The sequence below is a fragment of the Amblyomma americanum genome, chromosome 7 (assembly GCF_052857255.1).
Source record: "Amblyomma americanum isolate KBUSLIRL-KWMA chromosome 7, ASM5285725v1, whole genome shotgun sequence".
Classification (NCBI taxonomy): Eukaryota; Metazoa; Arthropoda; class Arachnida; order Ixodida; family Ixodidae; genus Amblyomma; species Amblyomma americanum.
The window spans coordinates 89227956-89240455 of record NC_135503.1 but is presented as its reverse complement, the minus strand read 5'-3'; the positions used below and the strand labels follow the sequence as shown (position 1 = coordinate 89240455).

Genomic DNA, 12500 nt, shown 5'->3' with positions numbered 1-12500 from the left:
GATTAGGGCGCAGAGAACTTGGATAAAAGTCTGTCGCTTCAGCTTTACGCAACTCTGTTATATGAGTCATACCGCATGTTGGGACTTATACCAGAAATTAGAGGTTTAAGAAAGCGGTGCTGCCGTCAGTTTAAGTAAAGATTAGGGCACAGAGAACTTGTATAAAAGTCTGTCGCTTCAGCTTTACGCAACTCTGTTATATGAGTCATACCGCATGTTGGGACTTATACCAGAAATTAGAGATTTAAGATTACGGTGCTGCCGTCAGTTTAAGTAAAGATTAGGGCACAGAGAACTTGGATAAAAGTCTGTCGCTTCAGCTTTACGCAACTCTGTTACATGAGTCATACCGCATGTTGGGACTTATACCAGAAATTAGAGGTTTAAGAAAACGGTGCTTCCGTCGATTTAAGTAAAGATTAGGGCACAGAGAACCTGGATCGAAGTTTTTCGCGTAAGCTTTTGTCAATGTCAAGTTTTTTTTTAAGATTTACTGTCAATTTGTTACTGCTCCACCAAATATCTCTGAGATTAACGCGGGACAAATAAGACTGCTGTTCACTTGCTTCATTGCCATGTTTCGACAGGATATACCTGTAGTAGGGCGCCGTATATGCAGGCAGCTAGCGGTTTTGCGACTCCTCTATAAATTTCAGGTCTTCCCTTGCATCCTAGGACCCCGACAATTGAATCGTACACCTGATTCAGAGAGGACACTCTCTCTTACTTTCTCCCCGTTGGCTCATGTAGATTTCGAGGCTAGATAATTGTAGCGTGGGCTGGCCACTGCCATTTTTTAAAAAAATAAACCTCTCTTTGAGCTTTTTCACGAGTCTTAAATACACACACACACGGTCACGTGTTTGGAATTGTTTTGTGCACGTTGGCCTAGTTGGGCGGAAAAGGGCGCTGGGAACGTGACTGGCGATTGTTTAGTGTTTTTGTTTCTGCAACATGTTTACGGATATACAAGTGTATAAGAATCTATTCGCATTTTTATTGTATCTTTATTTGATTTTCTTTCTGTGCGGCAACTTGACGTGCGTGTTTTTTTTTTTAGCGTTTACTGGCAGATCTTAGTCATGAAGCCAAACCCTTTGTAAATCTGCCGAGATAATACACACATATCAACCTGAAAGAACGCGTGTACGCTTCACAAGGTACATGCTCGTTCGCATATTTGTAGTTTCTGGCTTGATACAAAGAAACATTTCATATTGCTGCTTTGTTGGCATCATAGAGACTGCAGGTGCTGTGTTACCCTCCATGTTAAACGATCATTCGTTGATCACAGTCTGACTGCCGGCTTATTGAGGAGGGTTGCGGAGCTGTAATGCAGAAGACCGTTGTACCGTGTGACTGCAAAATGAGCCCCGTCAGGCTCTTCATTTGTTTTCCAACCAGGATACTCTGGGCAGCAATAATGAACCGAATTTAAGATAAACATAAGCCAGTTGCTTAAAACAAATGAACAACAATCTTAAGTGAAAAGGGCAACATATCCTGTTTTTTTGTTGTTTTTTTTTGCCGGTCGCATCTCCCATCGGTCCCTTTTGACTGACCCTTGTAGTACCGACGTACTCAACAATAGATAAAAACAGTTTTTTCTCTGTGAAAAGTAGCTAAATAATTAGCGAATCAAAGCTCTTGTGATCCTATTTGCACTCCAATGTTCATTTGAATCTGACGCAGGGGCCATACTGAGAGCACCAAGGCCATTTTGAAACACAAGAAAAAATCCGAAGTGAAAACTGTCACGTTGTCTTTTCATTTTAGGCCATGATATTTGTACAGTTGTTTCACCATGTATATCATGCTCTTCGCAACAGACCTCCAGTTTCTCGGCGTAGCGATGCATGTCATTTCAAAGGTGGGTACCGCTGCCGTCACATCTTTTACGAAAATTTCAGCAGGCTCCAATATTTTACAAAGAAAGCGAGCGCTTGCCGACGCCATAGCCTCAGCACCTTTCGACGCCGTCACTGGTCATCCAATTAACACGTCCCGTGTGCTGCTCACAGACTGGTCTGCAAACGCTATTTCGATAACATTTTGTCACTTTTCTTGAGATGGGTGACGCGGCAGTTACGTATGACCCCGATGAGAGCTGAAGCTAGCGCGTCTCAAAACGTACGCCACTCTTATGAGTACATTTCCAGTTCTGCTGAACCATATTCTCAAAAGCATTACTCTATTAGCGGTCGATCTGTGGTTATATTTGTTGTGCCAGTTGTGCCTTTTGTTATATATACAGAGAGTACAATGGCACACTGAACCTGAGGAAATGTAATATACTGGTGGTTGCGACCTTGACTGCCAAGGAAGGCTTTTCTGTTAATCTTAGTTGTACCTCTCGATGAGTGATGCACCGTGGGGTATCGTCAATTTTATCTAGTGCCGCGGTTACCCGACATGCTATTGTACTGATGTAAACATCGTTTCTCGTACCGCTGCTTTGGCATGCTGAAAATGTTTTTCAAGAAGGCTAGGCTAGAGCATGCAGCCACACTGGAAAGTCCTGATTAGCGTAGCAAACAAAGGGAGCGCCAAAAAGACAAGGGGCAAGGCTCTAATACGAGCAGAGCGCCATCTCATTTTATTTGCTGTTTATTTACTATGGATAACCATCTTGCTTAACTCTGTACCTTTCAATAGCGTGTTTTTGTCCTCAGAATGAGGAAACTTCCACAGGAAGTGCAGCTCCGTCCCAAAGGCAAAAACTGAGCTAACCCTGCGCGAGTTCTAAGCCTCTGCATCGCGAATAATCCAAGCCAATGTTAGACGCTCGCTGATTTCTAAGACCTGGATCCTCGAAAACGCCCAGTTTGTGCATCGATATTAGACATGTCGACTGGTTTGACTCTGATGTTGTTTTCCAGATATTTTTACTCCGTCAAAAAAAAAAATTATAAACAGTCACTTTCGTGCAGTTGGGTGCGGTGCACATTCTAAGCATGACAGCTATCAGTAAATGCGTTTAGGAAGTGCGTACGCAACAGCTGGCGCAAACTGAGCATGACCCCACTCGCTTGCCCTCGCCGCACCGTTCTCCTAGCCTCTGAGCCGCCGCAGTGGCTCTGTGGTTAAGGCGCTCGGCTGCTGACCCGAAAGACGCGTGTTCGATCCCGGCGGCGGCGATCGAATTTCGATGGAGGCGAAATTCTAGAGGCCCGTCTGCTGTGCGATGTCAGCGCACGCTAAAGAACCCCAGGCGGTCGAAATTTCCGGAGCCCTCCACTAAGGCGTCCCTCATAGCCTTAGTCGCTTTGGGACGTCGAAACCGCGTAAACCATAAAACTTCTCCACTTTCCACCTTATGCTTCCGCCTTTCTCTCCTTCACCCCTGCATTATCCTCTGCCTTTTCATTGGCGCCCCCCCCCCCCCCCCCTGCGTTACCCATGTACTTTCATCCTTCGCCATGCTCTCTCTTTGCTTTACCTCTCCCTGTCATGAACGCCGACAGTATGAGTTGCTGCATTGTCGTCACCTACTACGTAATGCCTTGCGTCCAGCTGGCAAAGAAAAGTAGCCATCATATAGGCTAAATAATTAATGAACGAGAATGTTCACACTGTTCATGGTCGAATTTGGAGAACAGTTTCAGCTTGGCATTAACAACTTGGAAACACGCTCATATTATTTATGCCTCCTAGGCTTCCTGTAAAACCAATGAAAAACCGTCTATTTCACCGCACAAGTGAGGTAGTTTCGCATCTGCAAAGTGAAGAAGCGGAAATATCATCACGTGACATTCCAGACTAGTGCACTGAATACTTATCAACATAATCAGCGCCTAGCAAGCATTATATCGCGGTTTTTTTCTCAACACGTACTACCTGCAGCGTTTGAAGTCTTTGTCCGTGTCCCGTGTTTTGGTTTATATGGCAACCCTCTTCTATCTTACTCTTATCGTCTGCACATAATTTTGGAATGGCAAGTGAAGAGAGAAAACCCTCCACTGTGGGCGTTACATTGCAGGCTCGCGCTGACCCTTCAACGATGTTAATGGGTACTGTGCAATCTTCTTCGGCGTTTGCCGAAGGGCTTCAGCTATTCGTGTACTCTCTTGCACTTACGGGACATGCTAGCGAGTGGGAGGGATGCCGTCAGCCTCCCCGTAGATAGCCGGTGTTATGGTAGCCACACTCCGATAACACCGAGAGAAGCTAAACTTCTCTGCCCTGATTACGAAAGCAGTAACGGGTCCGTAGCCACGCCTAAGCAGCTGGGCGCTAGACACACTTCGTATGTAATATATTTGCCATCACTCAGGGCACAGACCCTGTCTTTCGGTCGCTCACTTTTCAGTGAAATCGCCAAATACAGACCCGTCGACGCCTCCACGCAGAAAGACGGGAGTAATGCCCTCACGGACTTCGCTTACTCCTCCTCATCGAATATATATGCAGAACCCCACTTGCTTCGAATGTTCTTTCCAGAGGGGCGTCATAGGAAGCTCTCTGAACCGAGCGAAGGAAGGCCGCACATTGGCCTACAAAGAAGCGAATGTTCGCACTTTTAAATAGTATCGTTGAGAGTACGGAACGTTCTGGGCTTTCATCTGCCTAGCTGCTGCTCAACGTTACATACACCACTCAGACACTACAGAATGAATGGTTCCCCGCGGGGTCAAGCCCAAACAACGAACTTTCGCAATGAGCTGCCTTTCTTGCAACGCAATGCATGAACTTTCATGAATAAAGAATTATTGGAAAAATTAGGAACGAAAGATCGCGGTCATTCTTCAAAGCTGCGCGGCTGACTTTAGCAGAAACTTGGACAAGTTGATTTGGATCGAATACTTAAATCAAGCCTTACACCCACGCGATTACCAAAAACAGCGAGACAAAGGCTTTTTTCATAGGGTCACTTATAACGTCATCACTGATTAAAATTTTCTTCCTCTATATGTTGTCTGCGCGGAACAAGTAACCGCTGACGAAAATAAATAAAAAGCGAAGCAGCTGGTGCGGAAATCAAGAACAAGAAAAACATGATAGAGCAATCGGTTTAATCTATAATAGGTATTATTGAGCTACATATGTTTTGGGCACACCGGTATGATGATCCGCAGAATTTGCTAATACTGTAGTCAACCACCTCAAAAAGAAGAAATCCGCGCTCTGAAGCAATTTCCACCCGAGATGACTCCCGCGAAGCAGTTTGCTGGCACTGGCGGTTAAGTTCGTAGCAGAATATCAAAATTTTCTGCATGCTCAGAAAAGATGCCGCCACCGTCTGGAAGACGTTCAAGTAACAAGCGTTAGCTGTTTGGTTTACTAGAATTGATATGAGTGAGATTGAACTGAGGTACACCAATGAAAATATGAATTTGACATCTTCAATATATAAGTGACGTCCCCAATTAATCACCATTTCGGTGTAATAATGACATCACCAATCAATCACCAATTGGGTTGCTATATCGATTTACTATGGAGCCCGCATTTTTGAATTCCTCGAATTTAGTTCACGTCGAAGGGAGGTGATAGCAGACCCCAGAAATTGAGAAACGTGATGAGTAAGAGCTACTAATTCTTCCTGTCAGATCCACCCAACCACTTAGAATGAATAGGATCTCCAACGGGAAGAAGACAGCAGGACCTTCTATTTTCCTTGAGAGAAGTCTTGTAGTAGTATAAGATAGTCTGACCAGTCATTTTTATGAAATTCGAAAGATAGTAATTCAAAAATAGCCTCCGCCCTTATAAAATGACATTGCTTGCATATCGCGCTCAAACTTAATTCCTTCTGTTTAACCAAAATGGAATAAAAGCAGTAAATAGATTTCGTCGATATATTTAATGCGTAGAGCAGAACATTAATGATCCGGTGCAGGAACTACGGAAGGAAAGTGCAGATGAGATTCCCACGTGTGTGCTGAGAGGACAAGGCGAACGCAGAGCAAACAGAAATTTGGAGATAATTACGGTAAGCAATACTACAGTAAAAACAAAATTCCAAGGGTGCACTTCCGTATGCTTAGGTGCAGCAATGCGAAAACATTTCTATTACTGCCGCCGATTAGGTTGCTGCGTGTTCGTTTCTTTGTGCCTTTGCCGTTTCTAAGTCGTGTTTTCGCTCTAACTTCGGTTCTACGACATTCGAAGAAATGGGCCCCGTTGCTGGAGCGTCTAGTAAGCCCACCAATATACGAATGAAATAATTTATTCATTCATCAATTCGATAAAATTGTCGATAAAACTACATAGTAATTCACTAATTGAACTGAATAATTAATCCCGCTAATAAATATTCATCCAAGTGATCATTTCGGTTATTAATTGAATATTGAATTCAATTACCGATCATTTTGTACATAAAATGACTAATTTAACAAAATAATTGCCTCAACTGATTAATTATTGCTAATTTAAATAACCATATTTGTGAATTGATTATTTATTCATGTTAATTAGGTAACTATTTATTACCTATTTTCAAAATTTCCCCAATAATAAATGATAGGCAATTCCAGTGGATACGCTTTGCCGACCGGTCCTGTACACAGTACTCAAGAGACAAGAAATGCTTTCGCATTATCAACGATGACTGATGACGATCACGGTGACTTGCAAAGAAAATTTAAAAAAATTCTTGGCAATTAGAGTTGGCAGTAGCGGGATTCACATTAACGACAACGCCAATTTGTTGTTTTTTGGTTGCCAGCGGTTTATTATTGCTAAGCACTATATATTGACCGAAAACAATTTTTTGCAGGTGGACATCAACGCCACGTTGTAATTGGTTTGGTAATTGGTAAAGGAATGGCGCAGTATGTGCCTCACGCCTCGGCGGACATCTGAACCACACCGTAAGGAGGGACTGAGAGAAGAAAGGACAAAAGAGGTGCCGTAGTGGAGGTCTCCTGAATAATTTCGACCACCTGGAGATCTCTAACGTGCACCGACATCGCGGCAGCACACGGGCGCCTTTGCGTTTTGGCTTCATCGAAACACGGCAGCCGCGGTCGGGTTTGCGCTCGGATACTTCGGATTAGTAGCCGAGCGGGCTAGTCGCTGAGCCACCGAGTGAAAGCGCGATTTCTGTGCCCAGTCACCCTGGGAGCCATTTATACGCTTTTCGTTTCCTCAAATTCTACGATGTCGACAACGTTCTCAGCGCCAACGCGTATAAACACAAACGCCGGCGGCCTATTGCTTCGGGGCCGCGTTTCTCCCCAAGCGTTCTCAAAGCAAACGCGAGCAGTGCACATCTTTGTCACTCCCGCTGTGTAGCTCAAAGCTCGATACAAGTGTCCACTGACCCATTGAGCCAGTTATGGACGTTTTAATTCTTTTCACAACTTTTGTGCATAGATGGAAGTTGATGAAGACGACGTGCGATGCACAGCTCGTGATCGCCTGCAGCAATAGCCTGGTGCTCTCGTGGAGTGGCCAGCAAAGCTGATATGTTTAGGCCGCTGCAGGTTCGAAACCAAGTCACGGCAATATTTATTTTATTTCTGCACGTATCCGGGAGGATTCAGAGACATCGGCTTTTCCAGGATGGCTAGTGAAGTAGTGCTTTCGCATTAATAATGGCTAGGGTTCAAAGTGACTTGAACCTAGTTATACGAGCGAAAGCTCTGTTAAGCATGCTCTTCACTGTCTCAAAGCAAATGGCAAAGTCAAGGCCAACGTTTAGGTCAATGGTCAATGTCAAGATCAGGTACCCAACGGTGACAGTCATACGATAGCCTGGTCATACTACTATAGCTTGGGCCACAGCGCCCCTCATTTGTTTGGTTTGTCCTTGTGAGGCATTGATGGTCATTGTCGATGTCGCGCCCAATGGCGCAAATCAAATGTTAAGATCAAGGTCGAGGTCAAAGGTGAGGTACCCAATGGTCATACTCATGTGATGACGTGGTCATACTACCATAGCTTGGGCCATACCACCACGCAGTTAAGTTCAGTTTGACCTTGTGAGACATTGAAGGTCATTGTCTCATCCACATCGAAATCAGAAGTTGGATCCCGAAGAGTAGAGATCTAGCTCTAAAACCAGCACTTCGAGTTATATTCACAAGTCTTAAATGCTGTTAAATCTTGCTCATCGTCTCCGAAGCGAAGAGTAAGAAAACAGGCAGTGCTCGCCATGGGACGCGCGCCGGGACATTTGGCATTCCATATTGCGGGGGGTGGGGGGGGGGGGGAATGCACGCATTAAAGCCCTTTTTTAACTACCGTCCAAGACATCAGTGTCTGGGTGCCTGCTCGTGGTTCATCCTCAAGAAATACTAATAACTATTCGCAATATGTGAATTGTTGCGTGCCTTTCTCAGAACAACTGTGGTCTTGGTAGTTCACTGCAAGAGGTTTCATTTAATCAGCATGGCGGATAGCGCTGTTTGCTTTTAAGTTTTGCGGGCAGATATGTGGTTGGTGATCCACATTTACGGTAGCCGCGGATGGTGAGCCGGCGGAGTGGGCAGTCGTCTGTGCTCGCAAGGCCGGTTGGCGAAAGCGTTATTTCTGATCAGCGCGAGCCAAGTCGCGCTCCAAGCTTCGTCTTCATCAGCGCTGCTGGCGATGCCAGCGCCGCTACAGATGTCCTTGAAGTCAATCTCAAGAATCCTGGACAAAAAATATATTTTGAGCGGGAAACCTTTTATGAACGCGGTGTTTTCATATAACGTAAGCTTGCACCAGAACATTCAATATATCCTCAGATCACCCGCGTCAGTCTACCATGTTGGTTTTCTATTAACGATCTTGCTACCTTCAAGACAGTTCCCCATTGGTTTTCTATGGCAGTCGTAATTGTTCGATGCGATTGATGGAAAAACTTTAAAAGCGAGATTTTGATACATATCAGAAGAGTGGACTGTTACTTTCAATATTTCCATAACAGTGCCTTACACTTTTTAAATTTTCAATAATTTGTTCGAGAATGTTGGACACAGAAAATTTCCATGCAAGCAGTGGTTCAGCCGTGTGCTTAGCGTTCAGCATATTTCAAACTTTATGCATCATTGGGGGTCGCGCACATGCGCATCACGATTTTCCGCTCAAAGCTACAATATCTGGTTGGCCACCTTTGTTGTGCGCAACTGTCCGTAACACTAACGGGCAAGTATTTTCCGGCAGCTGTTAAACTCGTTTAATTGTGTTCTGCCTTCGTGATCTCTTTCTACGCAGGAAGCAGACATGGCCATCGTGGACCTCACTATCACTTACGCGCGTGAGCAGGCGGTGGACTTCACGATGCCCTTCATGAACACTGGCATCAGCATACTCTTCCGCAAGCCGCTCCTGGACGACCCGCCACTTTTTTCCTTCCTGCTGCCGTTCTCAGTGGACGTGTGGTTGTACATGCTTACAGCGTACTTAGCGCTGAGTCTTTGGTACGGCTTCCTGGGAAAGTTCAGCCCGTTCGAGAACCGCTTCGCGCTGCTCCGCGTTGGTGACGCCGTGTTTGATCCAGAGGAGATTGAGAAGGAGCTGGACATAACGAACCGCTTTTGGTTCGCCATCGGATCGCTCATGCAGCAGGGCTCGGACCTGAATCCCAGGTGAGACCGGAGCGGAAAGTGTCTCCATTGTGTGGCAATTAGATAAGGGCTGCTGAAAAACATAATTGCTCTGCTCTCGGAATAGCACTAAACATACTGTTCATGCAGCCTGAATATTCTCGCGGTATGAGCTATTAGCTCTGTGACACATCTGAATGACACATTAGGAAGAAGCACAGTGGGCAGCAGGTGCCAGCGGCTTTATAACGTGGTGTGCTGATGTTGAGCGAGCTTTTAAAACATACTCTGCTACACTGACGTCCTGTCTTTTTTGAAATGTCGTGGAGGGTTGCAATAGACGAAACGACAAGGTTTATTGAATAATTTGGGCTCCCAATGCAAGACCCCGAGAGGACGACAGGAGACAAGTGCGTCGGCAAGGGGCATCTCCGGAATGTTGCCGCATATTATCTGACAATGAGGGAGTTCTAGTTCTTTCAGTGAAGGTTACAGAACAAGCCAACGTGGGAGGAAGTACTGGCAGCACTGCAATCGGCTTGGGCATTGGATGTTGTGTCTTGGATGGCTGGGCCTTTGCAATGCCTAATACATACATATTTCAGTAATTACATGGTCTTTCTGTCCCGCCACGATATTATAGAGGCTACCGATTCTGCTACTGAGCAGCAGGCCAGCAGTAAAAACACTGCTCCGGCTACCGCAGTTCATTCATGAGAAGAGCTTATGTGAAGAAGGCGTCAGGGCGTGTGAGTTGTGCCGTGTTTACTCAGGAAAGGAGCAATAAGATGCCGCAGAAGGGGACACGTCCGTGCCATGCTACGCCTCCGGTTTAGCGCATCGCGAGTGCCCTGCATTTGCGAGTGCAAGACATACACTGTGTTGTGCCCTGGACCGCCTGGATCCTCGCCCATTAACAGAGCAAAAGATCCTCGGTCCTTGGCTACAGCAGTCTACTGCCCTCAAGGCATACAAGGCACTCTTTGCCTACTTGAGAGCGACTGGATTGAGTGACAAATTGTGACAGCATTGTGCGTGTGTGTGTTATGCCTTTTTTCCTTCTCTCTTCTGCCTTTCCCTCCTCCTCCTCATTATCTATCTATCTATTATTGCTTTCCTATCATTGACCTTGCAGCACTTGAGGCGTTCTTGTGGCTGGGTGTTGAGGAACTTGATGCGCTCCCGTAACGCCTGATTTTGGCTCTTTCAACGTAACCTGCGCAAATGATCTCGTCGATTGTCTGAAAGAGATAGAAGGCACGCGTTAATAAATGGGGCAGCGGTGGAGGTATTAAGCGTGGTGGTGTGGAATGTAAGGCATGAATTCGTCGTCTAACAACGAGAAAAGTTTTGGGGTGTTCATGTTAAGGAGAGTGTGCACCGAAGGCCGGCCGGTGAGTTGTACGAAAAGGGCAGAGCATATTCTGTTATGATGATGGTAATGGGGAGGACACAATTGTCGCTGCCTGGAGTTTCGTATACGTTGGACCACACGGCATGTAGTGCGCCTTTTAGAAGGGTTTAAAAAGGAGAAGTTCCGGTGGCGCATTATTTACCTGTTCTGGTAGAAGTTAATGGGTAGTTAAACAGGGCAAGGGAGCGCAATTGAAGTATATTGTAGAGGCGGTGGCCTTCGGCGGAGATACGAGCGTCGACACAGGGTGCAGATGGACCTTGTTAATCCTGTGCAAAACTATTATGGGATGGGTGCTTTTTTCACACTAAGTGAAATGAGCACAGAAAGAGTAAGGGATGTTTGAGGGTTTACTGAAAATATCAAGGAGGTGGATAGGAAGGGTGGGGCGACGTTTGAGGTGGATGGGCAGCATTTCTAGTAATATGTTGCTAATAGTTTGGTCCGCAAAAAATAAAATTTCCATCCCCGTCAACTGCTGAAGAATCATGGTTGCGACGATGCCTGGGTCGTTGAGGGCCGGCTGATATCCAGAAAATATTAAAGCAAGGAGGATAGGGGGTATCGCGTGGTTCTTGTAAGAGCAGGATGTCAGGAAGGTTGGGGTTGGCCATTATAGAGTGGTATAGAGAGGTGCGTTATTTGAGATAAGAGCGCAAATGCTATTGCCGTGAAAGCTGCTTGACGGCGCCGGCCCCGTTTTACATAATAAATAGTCTTCGAGATAAAACATCGATCCTGTTGAACACCGTTGGCCAAACAAGCGAAAACAGACTATTTGCAAAAAAAAAACTCATTTTAACTCCGCAGTAAACATGTAAAGCTTCTCATACCCAGAAGTTCTGTACAAAAGCATGTTTGAACGGGAAAGAATTTACGAACACGATTCTTTCACGTATTGTAAAACATCGGTATAACTCTCAATATAGCTCCAGATGTGAAATCGGCAGGCTTGCATTGTTTTGCTACTAACGTTCTTCATGTTGTCGAAAGAGCTCCCCATTGGCTCTCTAAGGCAGTCTTAACTTCCCGATGCGAACGATGGAAATACTTTAAACGAAAGAATTTTTTGCACATCCGAAGAAATGAGCATTACCTTGAATATTTTCGTAATAGTACCTTACAAGTTTCCAATATTACGAATTTTTGTTCGAGAAGGTTGGACGTGATCCAAGCAATAATAATACAATAATAATAATAATAATAATAATAATAATAATAATTGGTTTTTGGGGAAAGGAAATGGCGCAGTATCTGTCTCATATATCGTTGGACACCTGAACCGCGCCGTAAGGGAAGGGATAAAGGAGGGAGTGAAAGAAGAAAGGAAGAGAGAGGTGCCGTAGTGGAGGGCTCCGGAATAATTTCGACCACCTGGGGATCTTTAACGTGCACTGACATCCCACAGCACACGGGCGCCTTAGCATTTTTCCTCCATAAAACCGCAGCCGCCGCGGTCGGGTTCGAACCCGGGAAATCCAAGCAAAGGTAAATCAGGTTACGGGCGCATACGTTATCAGCGCGTCTAAGTCAGATAAGTTATGGGCGCATTTTGCGCGCAAGAGGTTAACATGCGCCCTCGAAATTGAGGTGGTTCAACAACAGTACAG

The 12500-nt window shown here is 45.4% G+C and overlaps 1 protein-coding gene across 1 annotated transcript in view; it reads left to right on the top strand.

Moving 5' to 3' along the window:
* Positions 1-12500, top strand: part of LOC144099388 (glutamate receptor ionotropic, kainate 2-like) — a 298135-nt gene that overhangs the window by 220798 nt on the left and 64837 nt on the right. Inside the window, exon 11 of the mRNA XM_077632637.1 lies at positions 9145-9518. Within this exon, the coding sequence (XP_077488763.1) occupies positions 9145-9518 (374 nt within the window). The remainder of the gene's footprint in view (positions 1-9144; positions 9519-12500) is intronic.